General features: G+C 39.7%; 1 protein-coding gene across 2 annotated transcripts in view; it reads left to right on the forward strand.

Moving 5' to 3' along the window:
* eif4ba (eukaryotic translation initiation factor 4Ba) overlaps nucleotides 1-20,718 on the forward strand; it is a 75,809-nt gene that overhangs the window by 20,411 nt on the left and 34,680 nt on the right. Inside the window, exons 1-5 of one of the 2 annotated variants that reach the window (XM_072249647.1) lie at nucleotides 2,404-2,563; nucleotides 10,401-10,606; nucleotides 11,916-12,032; nucleotides 14,840-14,894; nucleotides 20,177-20,311. In XM_072249647.1, the coding sequence (XP_072105748.1) occupies nucleotides 10,505-10,606; nucleotides 11,916-12,032; nucleotides 14,840-14,894; nucleotides 20,177-20,311 (409 nt within the window). In that variant the 5' untranslated portion in view covers nucleotides 2,404-2,563; nucleotides 10,401-10,504. Of the gene's footprint in view, nucleotides 1-2,403; nucleotides 2,564-10,400; nucleotides 10,607-11,915; nucleotides 12,033-14,839; nucleotides 14,895-20,176; nucleotides 20,312-20,718 lie in introns of those variants that run through there. The other variant, XM_072249646.1, reaches the window with a different exon arrangement.

Here is a 20,718-nt window from a genome sequence, read left to right on the forward strand (position 1 = left end):
ACTGAGTGGAAAAGCAAATTGTACAGATGATGTGGAGAGTCTGCAGAGGGATATAGATAGGTGAAGTGAGTGGGCCAAGGTCTGGCAGATGGAATACAATGTTGGTAAATGCGAGATCATGCACTTTGGAAGGAATAATAGAAGCAGATTATTATTTAAATGGTGAAAGATTGCAGCATGCTGTTGTGCAGAGGAACTTGGCAGTGCTTGTGCATGAATCGCAAAGAGTTGGCTTGCAGGTACAACAGGTTATTAAGAAGGTAAACGGAATGTTGGCCTTCATTGCTGGAGGGATTGAGTTCAAGAGCAGGCTGCAACTATACGGGGTACTGGTGAGGCCGTACCTGGAGTACAGGGTGCAGTTCTGGTCTCTATACTTGAGAAACTTTGGAGGCAGTGCAGAGGAGGTTCACCAGGTTGATTCCAGGGATGAAGGGGTTAACCTATGAGGAGCGATTGAGTCGCCTGGGACTATACTCTGGAGTTCAGAAGAATGAGAGGGGATCTATAGAAACATACAAAATTTTGAAAGGGATAGATAAGGTAGAAGTAGGAAAGTTGTTTCCATTGGTAGGTGAGACTAGAACTAGGGGACATTGTCTCAAGATTCAAGGGAGAAGATTTAGGACGGAGATGAGGAGAAACTGTTTTTCCCAGAGAGTGGTGAATCTGTGGAATTCTCTGCCCAGGGAAACAATTGTGGCTTCTTCACTAAGTATATTTTAGAAACAGTTAGATAGGTTTTTACATAGTAAGGGAATTAAGGGCTATGGGGGAAAGGCAGGTAGATGGAGCTGAGTTTACAGATCAGTCATGATCTTATTGAATGGCGGGGCAGGCTCAGTGGGCTGGATGGCCTACTCCTGTTCCTATTAAGTTTTTTTTTCTTAAGTATTCTAAAGGCAACATGACAGAATTGTGGCTAATAAGAGAAGAGTCAAAGCCAAAGAGAGGGCATATAATAGAGCAAAAAATTAGTGGGAAGTTAGAGGATTAGGGAGCTTTCAAATACTAATAGAAGGGAACTGAAAAAGGCATTGAGAATGTGAAGAAAGGAATATGAAAGTAAGCTGGCCAGCATTAAAAAGGATGCCAAGAGATTTTTTTTCCGCAGATACATAGTGTAGAAATGAGGCGAGAGTGGATATCAGATTGCTGGAAAACGTTGCTGGAGAGGTAGTAATGGGGGACAAAGAAATGGCGGACAAACTGACTTAAGTATTTTGCATCTGTCTTCATTGTGGAAACACTAGCAGTATGGTGGAAGTTCCAGGTGTCAGGGAGCATGAAGTGTGTGAAGTTACCATAACTAGAAAGTTCTTGGGGACACTGAAAGGTCTGGAGGTAGATTAGTCACCTGGACCAGATGGTGTACATCTTAGAGTCCTGAAACGGGTGGCTGAAGAGATTGTGGAGGCATTAGTAATGATCTTTCAAGAATCACTAGATTCTAGAATGGTTCTGGAAAACTGGAAAATTGCAAATATCACTCTACCTTTCAAGAAGGAAGAAAAGAAATTATTGGCCAGTTAGTCTAACCTCAGTGGTTGGGAAGACGTTGCAGTCTATTATTAAGACTATAAGACATAGCAGCCAAATGTACCATTGGCCCATTGAGTCTGCTCCACCATTCAATCATGGCTGATCCTTTTATCCACTCCTCAACCTTCTCCCAGTAACCTTTGATTTCCAAAGTGTCTAATCAAAAACCTACCAATCTCTGCCTTAAATACACCCAACGATCTGGTCTCCACAGCTGCCTGTGGTAACAAATTCCACAAACTCACCAGCCTTTGACTAAAGAAATTTCTCCACATCTTTGTTTTAAATGGATGCCCCTCTATCCTGAGTCTGTGCCCTCTTGTTCTAGACTCCCCCATCATGGGAAACATCCCTTTCCACATCTACTTTAGGTCTTTCAACATTTGAAAGGTGTCAATGAGACCACCCTCCCCCCCCCCCCACCCCAAAATCCTTCTAAATTCCAGCTGGTACAGACCCAGAGCCATCAAAAGTTCCTCGTGTGATAACTCTTTCATTCCCAGAATTATCCTTGTGATCCTCATCTGAACCCACTCCAATTCTAGCGCAGCACATCTTTTCTTAGATGAGCCCAAAACTCAAGGTCTTATAAAGCATCAACATCATATTCTAGACTTCTTGAAATGAATGCGATCTTCCTCACTGCCAACTCAGCCTGCAAGTTAACCTTAAGGGTGTTCTGCACAAGGACTCCCAAGTCCCTTTGCATCTCAGATTTTTGGATTTTCTCCCCATTTAGAAAATAGTCTGCACATTTATTTCTACTACCAAAGTGCATGGGCATGCATTTTTCAACATTGTACTTCATTTGCAACTTTTTTTGCCCATTCTCCTAATCTGAAGGATGAAGTCTCAGGGTACTTGGAGACACGGGATAAAATAGGCCATAGTCATCATGGCTTCCTCGAGGGAAAATCTTGCCTGGCAAATCTGTTGGAATTCTTTGAAGAAATAACAAAGCAGGATAAACAAAGGAGAATCGGCTGATGTGTACTTGGATTTCCAGAAGGCCTTTGTTAAGGTACCACAAATGAGTCTGCTTAACAAGCTACGAGCCCGTAGTATTACAGAAGAGATTCCAGCATGGATAGAGCTCTCTCTCTGACTATCCATCCCATAGGATGATGATGGTTCCTTTCAGTCAGTTAGTGGGGTGGTATCCCACTCCTCAGAAAGGAACAGCATATGCGTGAGTGGATCTTAGGTGAGTAGGGGGTTGCACAAGTCCAGACCCATCCTCTCGACATCCCCTCCCGGATCCAGCAGCATGGTGGAGTCCAAGACGGCTGGGGGGGAGTTCTGTTGCAGTGAATGGACAGACCAAGCTTCAATGCAAGGGATGCCCTTTCCGAGCTTCACGGCACATGTTTGCTAGATGGCCGTTGACCCTACGAGAGGGTTCATCCGCCCTTTAACGGGTCTTGTTTGTCGTCCTGCAGGGTGTCTAGCCACACTCCTCACCAGGCAAGCCTGGCGGGGGAGCCGGTTTAGTCGCCGACCACACGACAGGTAGTACTGGGTTACATGGTACCAGTAACACTCAGACGAGTGACCTGACCAGAATAGAGCATTAGCTAATTGGCAGGAGGTAAAAAGTGGGAATAAAGGGAGCCTTTTCTGGTTGGCTGCTGGTGACTAGTAGTGTTCCACAGGGGTCGGTATTGGGACTGATTCTTTTTGCGTTATATGTCAATGATTTAGTTGACAGAATTGATGGCTTTGTGGCAAAGACAGAGTAGAAGAATGGGCAAAGAAGTGGCAGACGGAATGCATTGTTGGGAAGTGTATGATTATGCACTTTGGTAGAAGAAATGAAAGGGTTGACTATTTTCTAAATGGAGAGAAAATATAAAAAACTGAGACGCAATGAAGCTTGGGAGTCCTTGTGCAGGATTCCCTGAAGGTTAATTTGTAGGTTGAGTCTGTGGTGAGGAAGGCAAATGCAATGTTAGCATTTATTTCAAGAGGAATTTCAAAGCAAGGATGTAATGTTCAGACTTTATGAAGCACTGGTGAGGCCTCACTTGGAGTATTGTGAGCAGTTTTGGGCCCCTTATCTTAGAAAGGATGTGCTGAAACTGGAGAGGGTTCAAAGGAGGTTCACGACACTGATTCCAGGATTGAATGGCTTGTCATGTGAAGAGTGTGTGATGGCTCTAAATTCGCTGGAATTCTGAAGAATGAGGGGTCACCTCATTGATATTTATTGAATGGTGAAAGGCCTTGATAGAGTGGACGTGGAGAGGATGTTTCCTGTGGTGGGAGAGTCTAAGACCAGAGGACACAGCCTCAGAATAGAGGGACATCCATCTAGAATGGAGATGAGGAATTTGTTTAGCCAGAGAGTGGTGCTTCTGTGGAATTCTTTGCAACGTGCAGCTGTAAAGGCCAAGTCACTGGGTATATTTAAGGCAGAGGTTGATAAATTCTTGATTGGTCAGGGCATGTAGGGATATGGGGAAAAGGCAGGCAATTGGAGCTGAGTGGGAAATGGATTGGCTGTGATGAAATGATGGAGCAGACTCGATGGGCGGAATGGCCTGGTTCTGCTACTTTTTCTTATGGTCTTGTCTTAGTCACCTACTTTTATGCTTTGAATATCTTGGGTAAATTTACAGAATTACATATTTAAAATGATATCACATCCCAGCTAGCAGAGAGCCTTTATTATCCAATGTTGATGTTTTTTCCAAAAGTCGTACACTCCAAATGTACTCCTTTTTTGTTAGTGTTGAAGGATGGCATCATGAACATATAACAAGCTGTAAGGTTAAGAGATAAAACAGATCTGTCCTGCACTGTCGATTAAGAGGCAGGTATATACCTTTAACAGTGTGCTGAAAGTAGGAACATTCATCTTTTGTCACCTCTGTAGTTTCAATGGGACAGAGTCAGAATATCCTATTAAATTGTGTACAGGTTTTATTTCTTGAAGAATTATTTTAGTTAATGCAGTTATGCTATCCATAATGTCATAATGCCAGAATGATCCCCAACAGTCGTAAGACTTCCCTATGCTCCATCCCACTTGAAACGAATGCCAGCATTCCATTAGTCTTCCCTATTTCCAGCTATACTTGTGTGCAAGCTTTACCTTTCAGGACCTCCAAAATCCCTGCTTTTTTGTAGTGTTTGACCACTAAAGTAAGACTATTTTAATTTTTCCAAATTATACTTCATTTGCCAACTTTTTGCCCACTCACCTAATCTATTAATATCTCTGTTAATATTTTGTATTGTCATAGCTGGCCATACCACCAGAGACTGAAAAGTGGAACTCAGCCAATTTGTATTCATGGCAGAAGTGTAGCATTTTAAAAGTTTTGATAGTCTGAGAACTGAAAGCTTGTTTACCTTTAGACGGTGTTCTCTGCCCTGGAATATAAGTAGTAGAAGTAGGAAGTAGATTATTCAGCCACTTGTTCCTCCTCCATTATTCACTAAGTTCATTGCAGTTATTTTACCTTGGTGGCACTTTCCTACATCAGCTCCAGATCCCTTGATGTCTATAATGTACAAAATTTGCTGCTCTTCCTTCATTGTATTCAGCAGCTGTGTCTCCACAGCCCCCTTAAGTAGAGAATTCCAAAGATTCACTGCCCTTTGGTTGAAGAAATTTTGTCCTATCTGTCAGTAATGGCTACCTCAGCCAGGGGAAACATCATTCCTCATCTACCCGGTCAATAGCTGAAAGAATTTTGTAGTTTGATGAAATCGCCTCTTGTTCCTCTAAACTGCAGAGTATATATAGGTTCAGTGTCTGACTAATTTGTCCTATAGGAATTCCCCATGCTAGAAATCAGTCTGGTGAAAGGAATAAGCTACTGTTCGAATTGTTCACTTTGTTCCTCCATGTTTTTATAAATGTTTAATGAATTTGTGGGGGTGGGGTGGGGAGGGATAAAAAGTTGCAAATTGCCAATTGTTCATTGAAATTTTGATGCAGGCAAGCTAGAAAAATTGGCTGTGCTAAGAGCACTATGAAACAATTTAGGAGTCTGTGCAGCACTTTGTCATAGACATTGTTTCATGTAGCTAAGTTGAGTATCAGCAAAGTAAGCTAATACTTGCACAGCAGATCTAAAACAATAAAGTTAGCAAATTTGTTGTGAATACATATGGAAGATGTGAAAATCAACCCAGAAAAGAGTTAATCAGAAAGGATTAAAATGGCATTGATTATTTTGTTTATGCAACTTCTTCCTGAGTGAAAAAGTTATGGGTATATTATCTACATGTTCCTTGAATAGTAACCTGTTCTTAGTCTTGAGCAGAGAATGTGCACTTTTGCTTGGCAAAGCGGGTATGGAGGGTCAGGTGATGTAGCTCGTGCATTTAGCAGCTATGTGTTTTCCAGCATGGTACAGACCTGAATGTATCTACTGCAGTTTTGGAGATGTGCTTGGTAGAACCTGAGGCACTGTTCATGATCCATTTTGCTTGTGGTTAAATGTGTGTTAATAGGAAAAGTTTGAAAGGAACATTTAAGTACAGTGGCATGCAAAAGTTTGGGCACCCCGGTCAAAATTTCTGTTACTGTGAATAGCTAAGTGAGGGAAAAAAAATGAACTGATTTCCAAAAGGCATAAAGTTAAAGATGACACACTTCTTTAATATTTTAAGCAAGAAAACTTTTTTTATTTCCATCTTTCACAGTTTCAAAAATAAAAAAAGGAAAAGGGCCCAAAACAAAAGTTTGGGCACCCTGCATGGCAGTACTTAGTAACACCCCCTTTGGCAAGTATCACAGCTTGTAAGTGCTTTTTGTAGCCAGCTAAGAGTCTTTCAATTCTATTTTAACTTCATCAGTCCACAAGACTTGTTTCCAAAATGCATCAGGCTTGTTTAGATAGAACATAGAATAGTACAGCACACTACAGGCCCTTTAGCCCACAATGTTGTGATGACTCTCAAACCCTACCTCTCATATAACCCCCCACCTTAAATTCCTCCATATAGCTGTCTTGTAGTCTCTTAAACTTCACTAGTGTATCTGTGTATCTCCACCACTGACTCAGGCAGTGCATTCCACGCACCAACCACTGTCTGAGTAAAAAACCTTCCTCTAATATCCCCCTTGAACTTCCCACCCCTCATCTTAAAGCCATTTCCTCTTGTATTGAGCAGTGGTGCCCCGGGGAAGAGCCGCTGGCTGTCCACTCTATCTATTCCTCTTAATACCTTCTATATCTCTATCACGTCTCCTCTCATCCTCCTCTCCAGAGAGTAAAGCCCTTGCTCCTTTAATCTCTGATCATAATGCATACTCTCTAAACCAGGCAGCATCCTGGTAAATCTCCTCTGTACCTTTCCAATGCTTCCACATCCTTCCTATAGTGAGGCGACCAGAACTGGACACAGTACTCCAAGTGTGGCCTAACCAGAGTTTTATAGAGCTGCATCATTACCTCGCAACTCTTAAACTCTATCCCTCGACTTATGAAAGCTAACACCCCATAAGCTTTCTTAGCTACCCTATCTACCTCTGAGGCAACCTTCAGGGATCTGTGGACATGTACCCCCAGATCCCTCTGCTCCTCCTCACTTCCAAGTATCCTGCCATTTACTTTGTACTCTGCCTTGGAGTTTGTCCTTCCAAAGTGTACCACCTCACATTTCTCCGGATTGAACTCCATCTGCCACTTCTCAGCCCACTTCTGCATCCTATCAATGTCTCTCTGCAATCTTTGATAATCCTCTACACTATCTACACCACCAACCTTTGTGTCGTCTGCAAACTTGCCAACCCACCCTTCTACTCCCACATCCAGGTCGTTAATAAAAATCACGAAAAGTAGAGGTCCCAGAACAGATCCTTGTGGGGCACCACTAGTCACGACCCTCCAATCTGAATGTACTCCCTCTGCCTCCTGCAGGCAAGCCAATTCTGAATCCACCTGGCCAAACTTCGCCGGATCCCATGCCTTCTGACTTTCTGAATAAGCCTACCGTGTGGAACCTTGTCAAATGCCTTACTAAAATCCATGTAGATCACATACACTGCACTACCCTCATCTATATGCCTGGTCACCTCGTCAAAGAACTCTATCAGGCTTGTTAGACACGATCTGCCCTTCACAAAGGCATGCTGACTGTCCCTGATCAGACCATGATTCTCTAAATGCCCATAGATCCTATCTCTAAGAATCTTTTCCAACAGCTTTCCCACCACAGACGTAAGGCTCACTGGTCTGTAATTACTAGCACTATCCCTACTACCTTTTTTTGAACAAGGGGACAACATTCGCCTCCCTCCAATCCTCCGGTACCATTCCCGTGGACAACAAGGACATAAGGATCCGAGCCAGAGGCTCAGCAATCTCTTCTCTCGCCTAGTGGAGCAGCCTGGGGAATATTCCATCAGGCCCCAGGGACTTATCCGTCCAAATGTATTTTAACAACTCCCAACACCTCCTCTCCCTTAATATCAATAGATGTTCCTTTGAACCTTTTGAATAGAACTTTTTGGCCGCAATGAGCAAAGGTATGTTTGGAGAAAAAAGGGTGCAGAATTTCATGAAAAGAACCCCTCTCCAACTGTTAAGCATGGAGGTGGATCGATCATGCTTTGGGCTTGTGTTGTAGCCAGTGGCACAAGGAACATTTACTGGTAGAGGGAAGGATGAATTCAATTAAATACCAGCAAATTCTGGAAGCAAGCATCACACCATCTGTAAAAAAGCCGAAGATGAAAAGATGGCTTCTACAACAGGATAATGATCCCAAGTACACCTCAAAATCCACAATGGACTACCTCAAGAGGCGCAAGCTGAAGGTTTTGCCATGGCCCTCACAGTCCCCTGACCTAAACATCATCGAGGATCTGTGGATAGACCTCAAAAGTGCAGTGCATGCAAGACAGCCCAGAATCTCACAGAACTAGAAGCCTTTTGCAAGGGAGAATGGGCGAAAATCCCCTAAACAAGAATTGAAAGACTCTTAGCTGGCTACAAAAAGCATTTACAAGCTGTGATGCTTGCCAAAGGGGGTGTTACTCAGTACTGACCATGCAGGGTGCCCAAACTTTTGCTTCCAGCCCTTTTCCTTTTTTGTTATTTTGAAACTGTAAAAGATGGAAATAAAAAAAAGTTTTCTTGCTTAAAATATTAAAGAAATGTGTCATCTTTAACTTTATGCCTTTTGGAAATCAGTTCATCTTTTACTCACTTAGCTATTCACAGTGACAGAAATTTTGATCAGGGGTGCCCAAACTTTTACATGCCACTGTAATTCCCTTTCTAAGTATTAGTCAAAAAACTGAAGCAATTTGTCAGCAGCTCTTTCTAAAGGTTGTGTACTCCCATTCATCTTTCAGCTGCAGTTTGAAAGGAGCCAATATTGGACAGTTTGTTTGGCATTGCTAAATGTTGGATGAAGAATGGTGTTCCAGTTGTTTACTGAAACATGAATGAGACTCAAATTTAGAAAATTATTTTGAGTACACAAAAAATTTAACAGACTTCGTCAAGATTAAAGTATAATTGAGTTTCCATTTCTATGTAATCTGGATTTGAGTTAATTTAACCTCATTGGTTATTCTGAAATAGAAGGGATACTTTTTTTTTCTTCCACTGCCTGCCTTGCTCTGCTACATCAAGATCAAACATGTTTTAAGTTTTCTCCCATGACAGATCAGTAACCTGAAATGTTAATTGTTTTTCCTTTCTCCACAAATGCTGCCTGGGCTGAGTACTCTTCTGTATTTCCAGCAACTGATTTTTCTTTTCAATTTAGAAATGCTGTTTGGGTCTGATGAGACCTGGAAGGTTGATTGTGCGCAAATCTTCAACACTTGGAGTGCAACAGTTCAAGAAGGCACCATGTCACCACCTGGAGAACAATTAGGGATAGACAATAAACATTTGTTGAAGTGTCCATAATCCCTTGAAATTATTTTAAAGATGGTGGCAGTGCTTTAACACATTTAGTTTGCTCATCAAGCAACTAAAGAATTTCTGATGTTTGATAATTACTTTCCATTACTCTTGACAATAGCATTCGTGATTGGCCAACCTATGTAATGGAGTTTTGAAGGCCATATTGTTGCTTCTGGATACCCATTTAGGAAATAACTTAACGATCCCAGCTAGACGAACAGCTAGTTATTTAAACTTCACCACCTAAATCAAAGTGTTTGTACAATTTTTTTACTTCATAAAATGCTTCAGTGAATTACAATTTTGTGTTTGAAAACCAGGAATATTGAACAGCAGCATCAGGCAATATCCAATAATGGTGAAATTGACAAACCAATAACATCTTGTTTCACTATCTAAACTCCAGTTTTAAAGGAGAGACTGTTTGGAAAGAGTTATAACATTCTGTGATCGGAGCTAATTTTGGAATGTGACTGGGAGATACCCATCTTTAATTATTTGATTGCTGCAACCAGGAAATTTCATTCTTAATGTGCTTTGGTTTGTATTTAATTATCAAAATAAAAATAATGTGTATAGGAAGTCCAGAACTTTGATTCATTAACAAAGAAATATTAATTGGCAAATTATTGGCTATCTCCTTTCACAATAGCCAAAACAACCAACTGAAGTGACTTTTTTTAAAAAATCATATTTTGAAATTTTTAATTATTATATAATTTTTGGTCAGGAAAGCTGGCAGCAAAAGCTATTTGCTGGTGATCTTTATGACCACTACAGAAACCTGGGGAACGTCAAAGCAGACTAAACATTGCAGTTCCTTGTTATGACCACCACTGCTTCTATCTTTCACACTGCATCTATTCCTATACATGCATTTTAATCTTGAAAAATTGTAATATCAGATGCAGCGTATTTTAAAAATGTGTTTTTTGGAGGGACCTTTTATATGCTTAATGTTTCTTTTGCTCTTTTTGGTAGTTTCCACTGCTTGGCCTGGTGTTGATGATGATGTTTACAAGCCTGCCATTAATAGGGCATTACTGCCAACAGCACCTCGGGCAGCTCGAGCACCAGATATTGATATGAACCGTATTCCTAAGCAGCCACCATACACAGCTTTTCTGGGCAACTTGCCTTATGATGTATCTGAAGAGTCCATCCGCAAGTTCTTCCATGGAATGAATGTAAGTAAATGAAGGCATTGGTAAATTTACTGAAGGCCATAATGTTATTATAAGTTAGGGGTTGCTATTTTCTGGCCTCATTGTTGTGCGAGGTCAGTGTTAGACTTGGCTTTTACTATTGAAAGTTTAAGGTTTTTACCCCTTTATGAAGATTGTAGGCTACCTGATTGAGGTATGGAGTAGTTATGAAGAGTTGACAATTCTACAGCAACTTGGTACAAGTATGTTGCTACTTTTAGGGAAATAAAATTATTTCTGTGTTAAGTAATGTAAAAATCCTGAATGTATCAAAAATGCACAATTACAAGGAGTAAAATGGTGCCGAATTATGATAGTCATGCCTTCAAGTGATTGTAATGTTTTCCTCACAGTAATTTCACTTTTGAAATTAGTTCCTTGGTTTTGGAGGAAACATTTGGAGGACTTTGCTGATTCTGAGGCAAACAGTACAAATAGATCATTGTCATTTCGTCTTTCCAATCTGATTTTTGTATCCAATGAATTAAATCTTTTTTCATGATGAAAAAGATTTCTAGTAAAATAAAAACTGAACATTTTCAGAATAACACGAGTCTGGTAAAGGTTAATAGTAAACAAAATTAAAAAGGATAGGAGAAAACAAAAAGATGTGTGAGGTGGTAGAAAATGGGAAGGATTACATAATGAAATGGATGGTGCAGGGTGATGGTGACTCAGTATATCAGGTAACCCCTGCATTATGGGATGGTTCTGTTCTTTGAAAACAGTATGTGTCATAATTTTCCATAACACAAAACCAGGTCAGGAAACGCAAACAGGAGGAAATCTGCAGAATGTAAGTTTGGGAAAAAATTATGCTTTGTATTTTTACCTTTATTCACAAGTTTTGTTTGAAAGTAAATTTTATTCCATCTTTCACGTTCTTGGGTAGTAATTTGTGAACTCTCTAAGGGTAAATTTCCATTACCTAAATGGCTGTGTTGTGGGGTCTCCTATATAAAGCAGTAAATAGCAGCAGGAGTATCTGCTCTACTTGTGCCCAAGTCAGTGATAAATACCTGGACGCATGAGAATATTGGCAGAATTAATGCTCTTTACTGTCACTTTGCTGTTTGACATTTATGCACAGTGATCAGTTTTAATGTGACACCAGAGGGAAGTTGGTGAGCTTTGACCCAATCCTTGGAGAGAGCACACTTCAGGAGGAAGGTTGGAAGATGTATAGTTTGATAAATTCACTTCATGAAAAGTATTTGGTTTTAATATAGCTTTGTGAAGTTGTGTATAGTAAGATGGATGTATAATTTGCTGTGATGTTTTGTACTTAAAGATCAGTGCTGTGCGTTTGCCAAGAGAGTCCACCAACCAGGACAGACTGAAGGGATTTGGTTATGCTGAGTTTGATGATGTGGAATCGCTGATGAATGCTTTGAGTCTCAGTGAAGAGGTACAGTAAATGTATTCAAAATTTTAATGTGTCATGTTTCTGTTAAAATACCAGGGTATTCCAAGTTTCTGAATCCATTCATTATTGTTTGTATTGAAGCTGATTAGGAATGCGAGATGTTACATCTAATGTGTATGGTATCGGTTTTTAGCACCATTAAACTATTTTCAATGCTAACTCCAAGCTACTCATTCTCTAAGTAACAGTGGCTTTATTTTTATTTTATTGTTTTGTGGTGTCACACCATATCAACCAACATTAAGAATCACCTTTTGATTTCTTGGCCAATTTTCACTGCACCTCAAAAGTTTTTTTTTCTAAAATCCATTTTTTCCCACCTTATGGACTTATTGCTTGCTCAAATCAGAATGCATCATCTTTGTAGAATGTCCACTACTGGAAGTGAAGATCCATCATTTCTTCAGAACGCCAATAAATTCATGATGAACCACATCTGTAGTGCCTTGTAAGAGTCTTCAGCCCCCACCCTTTGTTTACTTAAATGAATATTACAACCAGGGATTTTGTTAAATTTAGCTGAGAATTTTTATTTGTGTATCACCTTTTTTCCCCCACAGTAGAGCCCAAAAGACAGGGATAGTTGTTGGAACATAGAAGATTGGATGAGGGGTGTAAGTATGGTAGATGCAAGTTGAACTATAGCAGCAGTTACAGACAGTAGTCCTTTTGAATCAATCTTTATTAGCTTTACACAGGGTAATGGAGCAAGATTTACTCATTCCTCCTTGCAAAATTGCTCAAGTTGTGCCAGGTTCGTTGGGAAGCAGCAGGGGCCAGCAATCTTGATGTCTTGCCAAGAGATGCTTGATCAGGTTAAGGTCAAGACTGACAGGGCTACTCAAGGACATCAATTTTCTTCATTTGAGTCCATTCCATGGTTGCTTTGGGTCATCGTCCTGCTGAAAGACGAACTTCCTGCTTTCTGGCAGAGGCTAGTAAGCTCTCTCTGAATTTAGCAACCTTCATCTTCCCATCAATCCTGACCAGATTTCCCATCCCTGCTGCTGAAAAGTATCCCCATAGCATGATGTTACTTGGTTGATGTGCAGTATTAGGTTTACACCATACATACTGCTTAGTGTTGAGGCAAAAAGCTCTACTTTTGTCTCATCAGACCACAGCGCCTCCACATCTTTACATTATCTTCTAAATGATACTTTGCATAGTCTTTGTGGGTAAGTAGATGCTTTTTTTTAAGCCAGATTTTCTTCCTTGGCATAAATATACTATTGTGCAAGGCCTCGGATATTATGGAGCAATGAACTTGATCGCCACTGACATCTGCAGCTCACTCAGAGTGACTTTTGGTGTCACAATAGCCTCTCTTACAAGTGCCATTCTTCTCCGGCATCTTAAGTTTAGAAGGGCAGCCTGACCTAGCCAGTATGGCTATGGTTTCATATTTTTTCCACTTTCTCATGACGGATCTCACTGAGCTCCAAGGTATGTTCAGTGCCTTTGAGATGCTCTTATCCCCTCCCCAGATCGTGCTTCTCTATTATCATTTTCCTAACTTGTCTTGAATGGTCTTTTGTCTTCTTTTTGGTTTGGCCTGTTGAAAATCTACCATACTGTTGGGCCTTACAGAGAGAGGAGATATTTATTCTTATGAATTCACTCAAAGCAGGTGATCCTCCAATTTTCTGCAATACATCAACAAATTGGGTGAGTTGGTAAGGTAATATGTATATTGCACCTCAGGAAAGTTAGTGTAGTATTAGAAAGGGGATGAATACTTTTTCAGTTTTCCAATTTTCATTTTTAATTTTCAGTAAATTGTTGACAGGTTTTGGATTTTTTTTTCTTTTGATTTGACATGATACCCAATGTTTTGTAGGTTAGCTTAAAAATCCTACCTCAATATATTTTAGACTTGGAAATTGAGACATTAAAATGTGATAATAGTTATGGAGGCTGAGTACTTTTTTAAGGCACTTGTAGTCATATTTTAGCATACTTTCCCATAAGTTACCCACATGCACTAAAGGCTAGCTGAGCAATAGTTCCTATGCTGCTTTTTAAGAAAATAAGCATTGATGTTAATTCTTGTCAGTGCTCCCAGTTCTAATGATTTTGTACAGATTAAGGCAAGGATGAGAATTCCTCCACTGGTTGCATTTCTTATATGAAGTTAATCTGAGTTGTGCATTTTATAGTCCATCAGTCCAATCTTTGCCTCAGTTGCCTCATGTCATTCTCTACCAGAGAGCTTGTTTTGTTTTAGTGGGAAACAAGAAATGCCCCCTTTTTTTCTTTTCTAGTTATTCTGCTCCTAAGTTTGCCAGCTCCTGTCATGGTGTGCGATCCAGAGATCGATTTTAACGTTTAGCCTTCGTCTGAAACTTCCATTTTACTCATTCCTGCACAAAATCTGCAATTTTCTTCATTTTCAGAAACTTTTCACTTGATTATGTTCTTCAGGTTTTTGCCTGGGAGAGGAAATTTTTGCAACTTTGTCTCTTGTTCTTGTAGTACTTCTTTGCCTCTTAATGCAGTGGCCATGTTCTTCAGTGCAATGCTTTGTGCCTCAATTATTATTCTTCTGGTTGTAATGTCTGTAGACAGCTTAACACCTCCCAGGTTTAGCTTTTACTTTCTGAGGTGTAATCTTTTAAAATGTCCCTTACCCTCAAATTTGAGTTTTCCCAATGTTTTTGGCCTTTGTTCAAAGTGATTCTTGAATTGTACAAGATTTTGTGCAGATTAAGGCAAGGTTAGGACTGTTCCCACTGGCTGTTTTTCTTATACGAAGTTACTCTCAGTTGTACTTTTCATTCTTGTTTTAGATGTTGCAGAACCGAAGAATCAGGGTGGATATTGCTGATCAAGCTCAGGAAAAAGGTGTGATTTTTTTTGTACTGTATAGCACTGATTCTTGAGGCTTTGAAAACATGGCCCACTAAGAAAAGTACTAATTCCATTGAAAATGATTAACATTTTCTTATTTAAAATGATCAGGGTTGATCATCTGAGGGTCTTTTGCACAAATACAACATTTTTTCTTATGTTTGTTTTTAATTTTATAGATTATATGATAGCCCAGTACCCACAAAATCAGTTGTCCTCAGACAAGAGATTATCATTTCAATTTGGATTTTAAAAAAGTGTGAAAAAAATCATTTAAAATGTTATATATATGTGTGTGTGTGTATATATATATATATATATATACACACACACACATATATATATATATATACACCAGATGAAAGAGTAGAGTGAAAAACCTCTTTAAAACTAAAAGCAGTGAATTTTCAACAATACTTTTATTTTGTGGTTGCTCAAAGTGTGTCCCAAGTTTTTGTAAACACCGTCAGATATTTATTTTAAAAAAAGCAATAAAATCCCCTCTCCAGCCTCCACATCTGCTGAATGCAACAAAGTCAAACAAGCTCCTGTAAGTTTGCTATTTTTTCAATAATTTTTACATATTTATTGATGTTGCTACTGTCACAACCATGATGTGTCAACACTTTCTTTTGTGTAGAAAGAATTATTTTAAATTATGATGTAAATTTGTGCATTTTTCAGTAGAGGCCAGAGGCAGCTAGCAACAGAGGGAAAACAAGATGGCTCCTGTATACAACTCCTACATGTCATGTAAAATAAAGTGTGTTTTGTCACCACTGTCAGACGTCAAAACCGTGGTGACACATAGTTTGATGGTGTTGACAAATCATCCTCAATGGAGGCTTGAGTATAATTTATGATCACAATAAATAGTAATATGGCTTGTAATGTTTCATTAACTTCTTTATTTATAATATACATAATTTCCCCTTTATTTCTTCCACACACAGGCCTACAATATTTCCTTACTATATGTATCCCCAATGACTAAAACCATAAATGAATTTAGTTGCACCATTTCATAATCATTTTATAAAATTTCACCAAATTAAACATAATTAAATTCATAGTAATTCTGCACAATTTCATAGTAATTCCATTAAATTCTGACCTTCCTTTTATGTATTTTAGGAAGTTATGGCTAGGCAGCAGCTATCAGTGGAGAAGCGAAGAAGAAACAGGGAATACCAAAAAAAGCGGCGAGAGAAAATATATAGTGAGCCAGAGTTAAAGGAGGAATACCTGAGAAAGGAAAAGCAAAGATGGAAGAAGAGAGTAGAGAATGGAAAATCAGTGAGTTGATTGAAAGGGAAAAGAGGAGTAAGAGAAAGGTGTGGAAAGGTAGACAGCAAGAGTCAAGAGAGTGTAAGAGAAAGGGCCTAGAACGCCCAGAAACTCCCCCAGATTGTCCATTGGATCAGACTATATAGGAGCCAGCTCGCAGTAGGCAGTCCTATAGGAGGGGAAAGGGAAAGAAAGAAAAACGAGCAAGATACTTGAGAGAGATGAAAGCTTTGAAAAATAAACTTCAAGAGATAATAAAAGATAGGAACAAACTGAAAAAGCGTTGGCAACGTGAGCAAACTGGAAGTTAAAAAAACACAAGAATCACCAAGAAGAAAACAGAGCAGATGCTACAGGGAAGTAAAATCTTCCATGAGATGGTTGGGAGAAGGCTTTGCAGTACTCAGCTCTATCATATTGCTGAAGGTGACGTGCAGATATATGATGCACTCCTTTCTCAACCACTAAAACCTGTACCGGCAACGAGGAAAATCCATTAGGTCATACCTTACGGAAACAGCATCCATTACAGATCATTGTCATGTTTCTGCAGTGAGCTACAGATGTGCCAGTTTTTCAGCCCAACAACTTTTCAGTTGACTGAAAATACACATGCCAGGGTACAGGCTGAGGAGACTGATGGCCCTACCACAATGGGAAAGAACAGAGGGCCTTTGGCAATGCTGATGGAGGAAATAGAGTAGGCACCCCAGAGTGGTCCTGACGGGGCTACGACAGATATATCTGCTGGTTTCATTAATTGTGGAGATTGGCTTGCAGTCATTTATGACCAAAATTGGTGGTTAGCAAAGGCTGTCACTGTGGATGCTCATCATCAAGATGTTCAAGTGGAGTTTTTCCACCCTCTTGGGCCCAACACACGCTTCCATCCAAAACCAGGTGGAAAGGATATGTGCTTCGTATCAGTTAGAAATATTCTGGTCAAACTGATGGAGCCATCATCACCGGGTCATGCAAGCAGGACGAGGGAGATCTACCACCTGTCTGCTGATGTCATGGACTTCATAGAGGAGGAGCATATTAATCGTCTACTTCCTGATAAAGCTGACTGAACGTTTTCGAAGATTTTCAAGCCCAGAAATGGATGGAATTTTTCTTTTAAGTTCCTGGTGTGTTTTCTGATGTTTATGCTTAAACATTGCAGTTATACGATCGTTTTTGCAGTTTACCATTGTTAATATTTACAGAAGGATAAAATGTACATGACAAATTGTTATTTGTTGTTCCAAATTGTTAAATAAAGTTGTTAAGCAAGGAAGCATTGACTTGAGTGGTGAAAAGCTTGGAATTGTTTGTTGTAATTAGGCCACTGCCACCACCGTCAGGTCTCAGTCACCACTGTCAGATGGAACTTGCTTTGTTTTAAATATCTACTGGACAATGGGGTGACCCGTTGGGGCACCCTTTGAGAGAGGGGTAGTGTAGTCTGATGTGAGCAGAATGAACATTAAATTTTCCTGAGTGCTATTGGTATCACTTTGCTTTAGAAACTGAAGTAGTAAACCTCAGTTTATTAAAGAAGAACGACGCGTAGCAAGGTAAATATAGCTCCTTGTTTAACGAAGGACACTTTTGATGGAATCATTTCTGGTTGATCTGCCATCCTTTTGCCTCTTGTCATTCTGGAGACGTGCAGTTCTTTCATCTGCCATCTCTTCATCTCTTCTGCTGTTTGTTGTTTGTCTCTGATCCTGGAGATTTGCATTTCTCAGCTCCTTTTTCTCTTTGTCTCCTTCTTCTATGCCATTTGGTATCATTTTGGAGGCGTGCACGCCTCTTCTCCTCCGTCTCTTCTCTCATCTTTTTTTGTCCTGACACTTTGATCCTGGAGTCGTGCGGCCCTGGCCTCATCCGATTCTTGTTCTCTCCATCTTGTTGCTGCTTCCCAACTACATTTGGTGCCATCTCTTGACCATAATGTCCCCCTTCTCTTCCATGCGGCATAATTAGGCTGACCATATTTTTTTTTTTACCCTGATGCTGGATAGAAGATACGAAGCAGTAACACCAAAGCCTCCAGGATGCTGATTATTCTTGATGATGTGGTTGGCGCTCTCCTAAATGGACGTGATATAGTCACCGCTGTCCTTTGACTGCAGCAAAGGGTTTTATGGGTGTCTGGAAGTACGTTATTAGAATAAGATTTAGTTATCTCTTATTGATGAGTCTCAGTTGGATCTGTCCCAATCCTGCACATGCTGATGGTGATTAACAGAAAGTGACCACTCGAAACAGAGCTGCCCTGCCCTTTTGCCCTGGTTGGTGTTGCTGCAGTGAGCATCGTGAGTCGCTTCTGAGGCTGGTCATGTGCATGCGTCGTGTCACGGTTTCCATCATGGCTGACATCGGCTGTCGGGTGAAAGTGGGGCTGTTGATTTTGGCGTGTGAGCAATTTTATATTAATATATAACCCTGAACTTTGCCTGCATTCTGTACATTAGCGCGTTTTAAGTCGATTTAGCCAAAAATAGTGCCGTTTTAATGCACCGTTTGCACTCACTGGAGGTCACAAACAGACTTTATACTTGATTGTCGCCAAACAATTGATACTAGAACGTACAATCATCACAGCGATATTTGATTCTGCGCTTCCAGCTCCCTGGAGTACAAATCGATAGTAAATATTAAAAATTTAAATTGTAAATCATAAATAGAAAATGGAAAGTAAGGTAGTGCAAAAAAACCGAGAGGCAGGTCCAGCTATTTGGAGGGTACGGCCCAGATCCGGGTCAGGATCCATTCAGCAGTCTTATCACAGTTTAAAGAAGCTGTTCCCAAATCTGGCCGTACGAGTCTTCAAGCTCCTGAGCCTTCTCCCAGAGGGAGAAGGGACGAAAAGTGTGTTGGCTGGGTGGGTCACGTCCTTGATTATCCTGGCAGCACTGCTCCGACAAACATCGTGAGAGTTTTAGTAGTATATAGATACTTACAACCTGTTCCTCCAAAACAGTTGATTTATTAAAGTAATTGTCTCTTTAAAATTAAAAATGTGTTTTTTTAAGTCCAAAATTGTTATTTTGTATATTTAATGCTAATGATAGAAGTTGCATGATGTAAGAGTTTTTAAAGCAGTACATGTGAAATAGTATAAAACATGAACAAAAGTGAATATTCAACATTTAACAGCATAATGTGTACCTATGGTGTAGACACAATGATTTGAAAGCTCTAAATCTATATAAGACTAAATAAATAGGAATAATTAGCTTTTTATTGTGTCTGACTGTGTTGACAAAGACTAAGTAATGACAGGAAAAACACATATTTGATGGAAGAAAGATTACAAAATCAGGAGGTTGCACCGAAATATTGCTTGATTGCTGAGACCTTGTTCTATAAACATATAAGTTTAGATTTCTTAACATTTAAAATTTTTTCTTTTCAAAATTAAAACCTGTTTCATCCAAATTCTCAAGAGTCAGTGAAAGGAGAATATATCATGACTTGTATAAAAGGTTGCAAGTACCTACAGGAGTTCAATCTTCTAATTGGTAGTTTGAATTAAAAGCAGGATTTAATCAGTCTTCAGGTGGAGATATTTTTTTCTTTTCTTTTTGCTGGCTTTGATTTATTCTTCATGCAATACCATGTATTTATTGTTGAGATTTTTGAAGTAAATTTACATTAATTCTCTCCCCCCCCCCCACCAATAAATGTTTGTCTAAAACTACTATCAACTTTGATTTTATATATTTCCTCAGTATTTTTACAGAGCAAATCGCAATGTGAGCATTTTATATTACATTGCCCCTTGAACTAAAATTGTTTTGAAGTAATGAGTGTGAGAACCCAGCTTTGAGCAATCTAATTGATAACGAGTCTGGATGATTTACTTTTCCTTTGACCTTGGCCCTGAATGAAAGACTGCCCTTTTGTACTTCATGGCTAGCTGAATTATAAAATGTTGATAAAGCCCACCAGTAACTCTAATGATAAAACTTTGTTTCCTATCTCTGCATGCAACACAGAAAGGGAATCAGGTAGAGGAGGAGATCGGGACAGAGCCCGTGATGCAGAGATGGAGTCTGACTGGAGGGCTCGGCCAGCAACTAATATCAATGATGACTATCCATCAAGAAGGATGGAGGATTCATTTGGCGACAGTGAGTTGATCAGATAAACATTTCAATGCTTTCACGGGCTAATGCAACTTGTCAATGTGCTGAGCTTTCATCTGTTGTGCTGGGTTTAAATCTAGTCCATCCAAATGCAGAATAGTCCCCCCTTCTATCCCTAATTGGGGCGGGGTTGTCTAGTGTGAGATTCATACTAAGCACAGGCTCACTGTGCACAATTCATTGGAAGTTAACAATCCTATGCCAGTACAATATTGACTCTCAGCAAATTTAGAGCTACTGCATAGTAGAAAGCAATGCAGCACTCAGAGCATTTAATTGTGAAACCAGCTGTCACAATGTTGAAATCTTTGATTAGTTCATATAAACATTTCCCCAAGAAAAATATGTATATGTAAGAAGGTTATCAACAGAGGTTTTTGTTTGGAAGATGT

The sequence above is a fragment of the Mobula birostris genome, chromosome X (genome assembly GCF_030028105.1).
Source record: "Mobula birostris isolate sMobBir1 chromosome X, sMobBir1.hap1, whole genome shotgun sequence".
Taxonomy (NCBI): Eukaryota; Metazoa; Chordata; class Chondrichthyes; order Myliobatiformes; family Myliobatidae; genus Mobula; species Mobula birostris.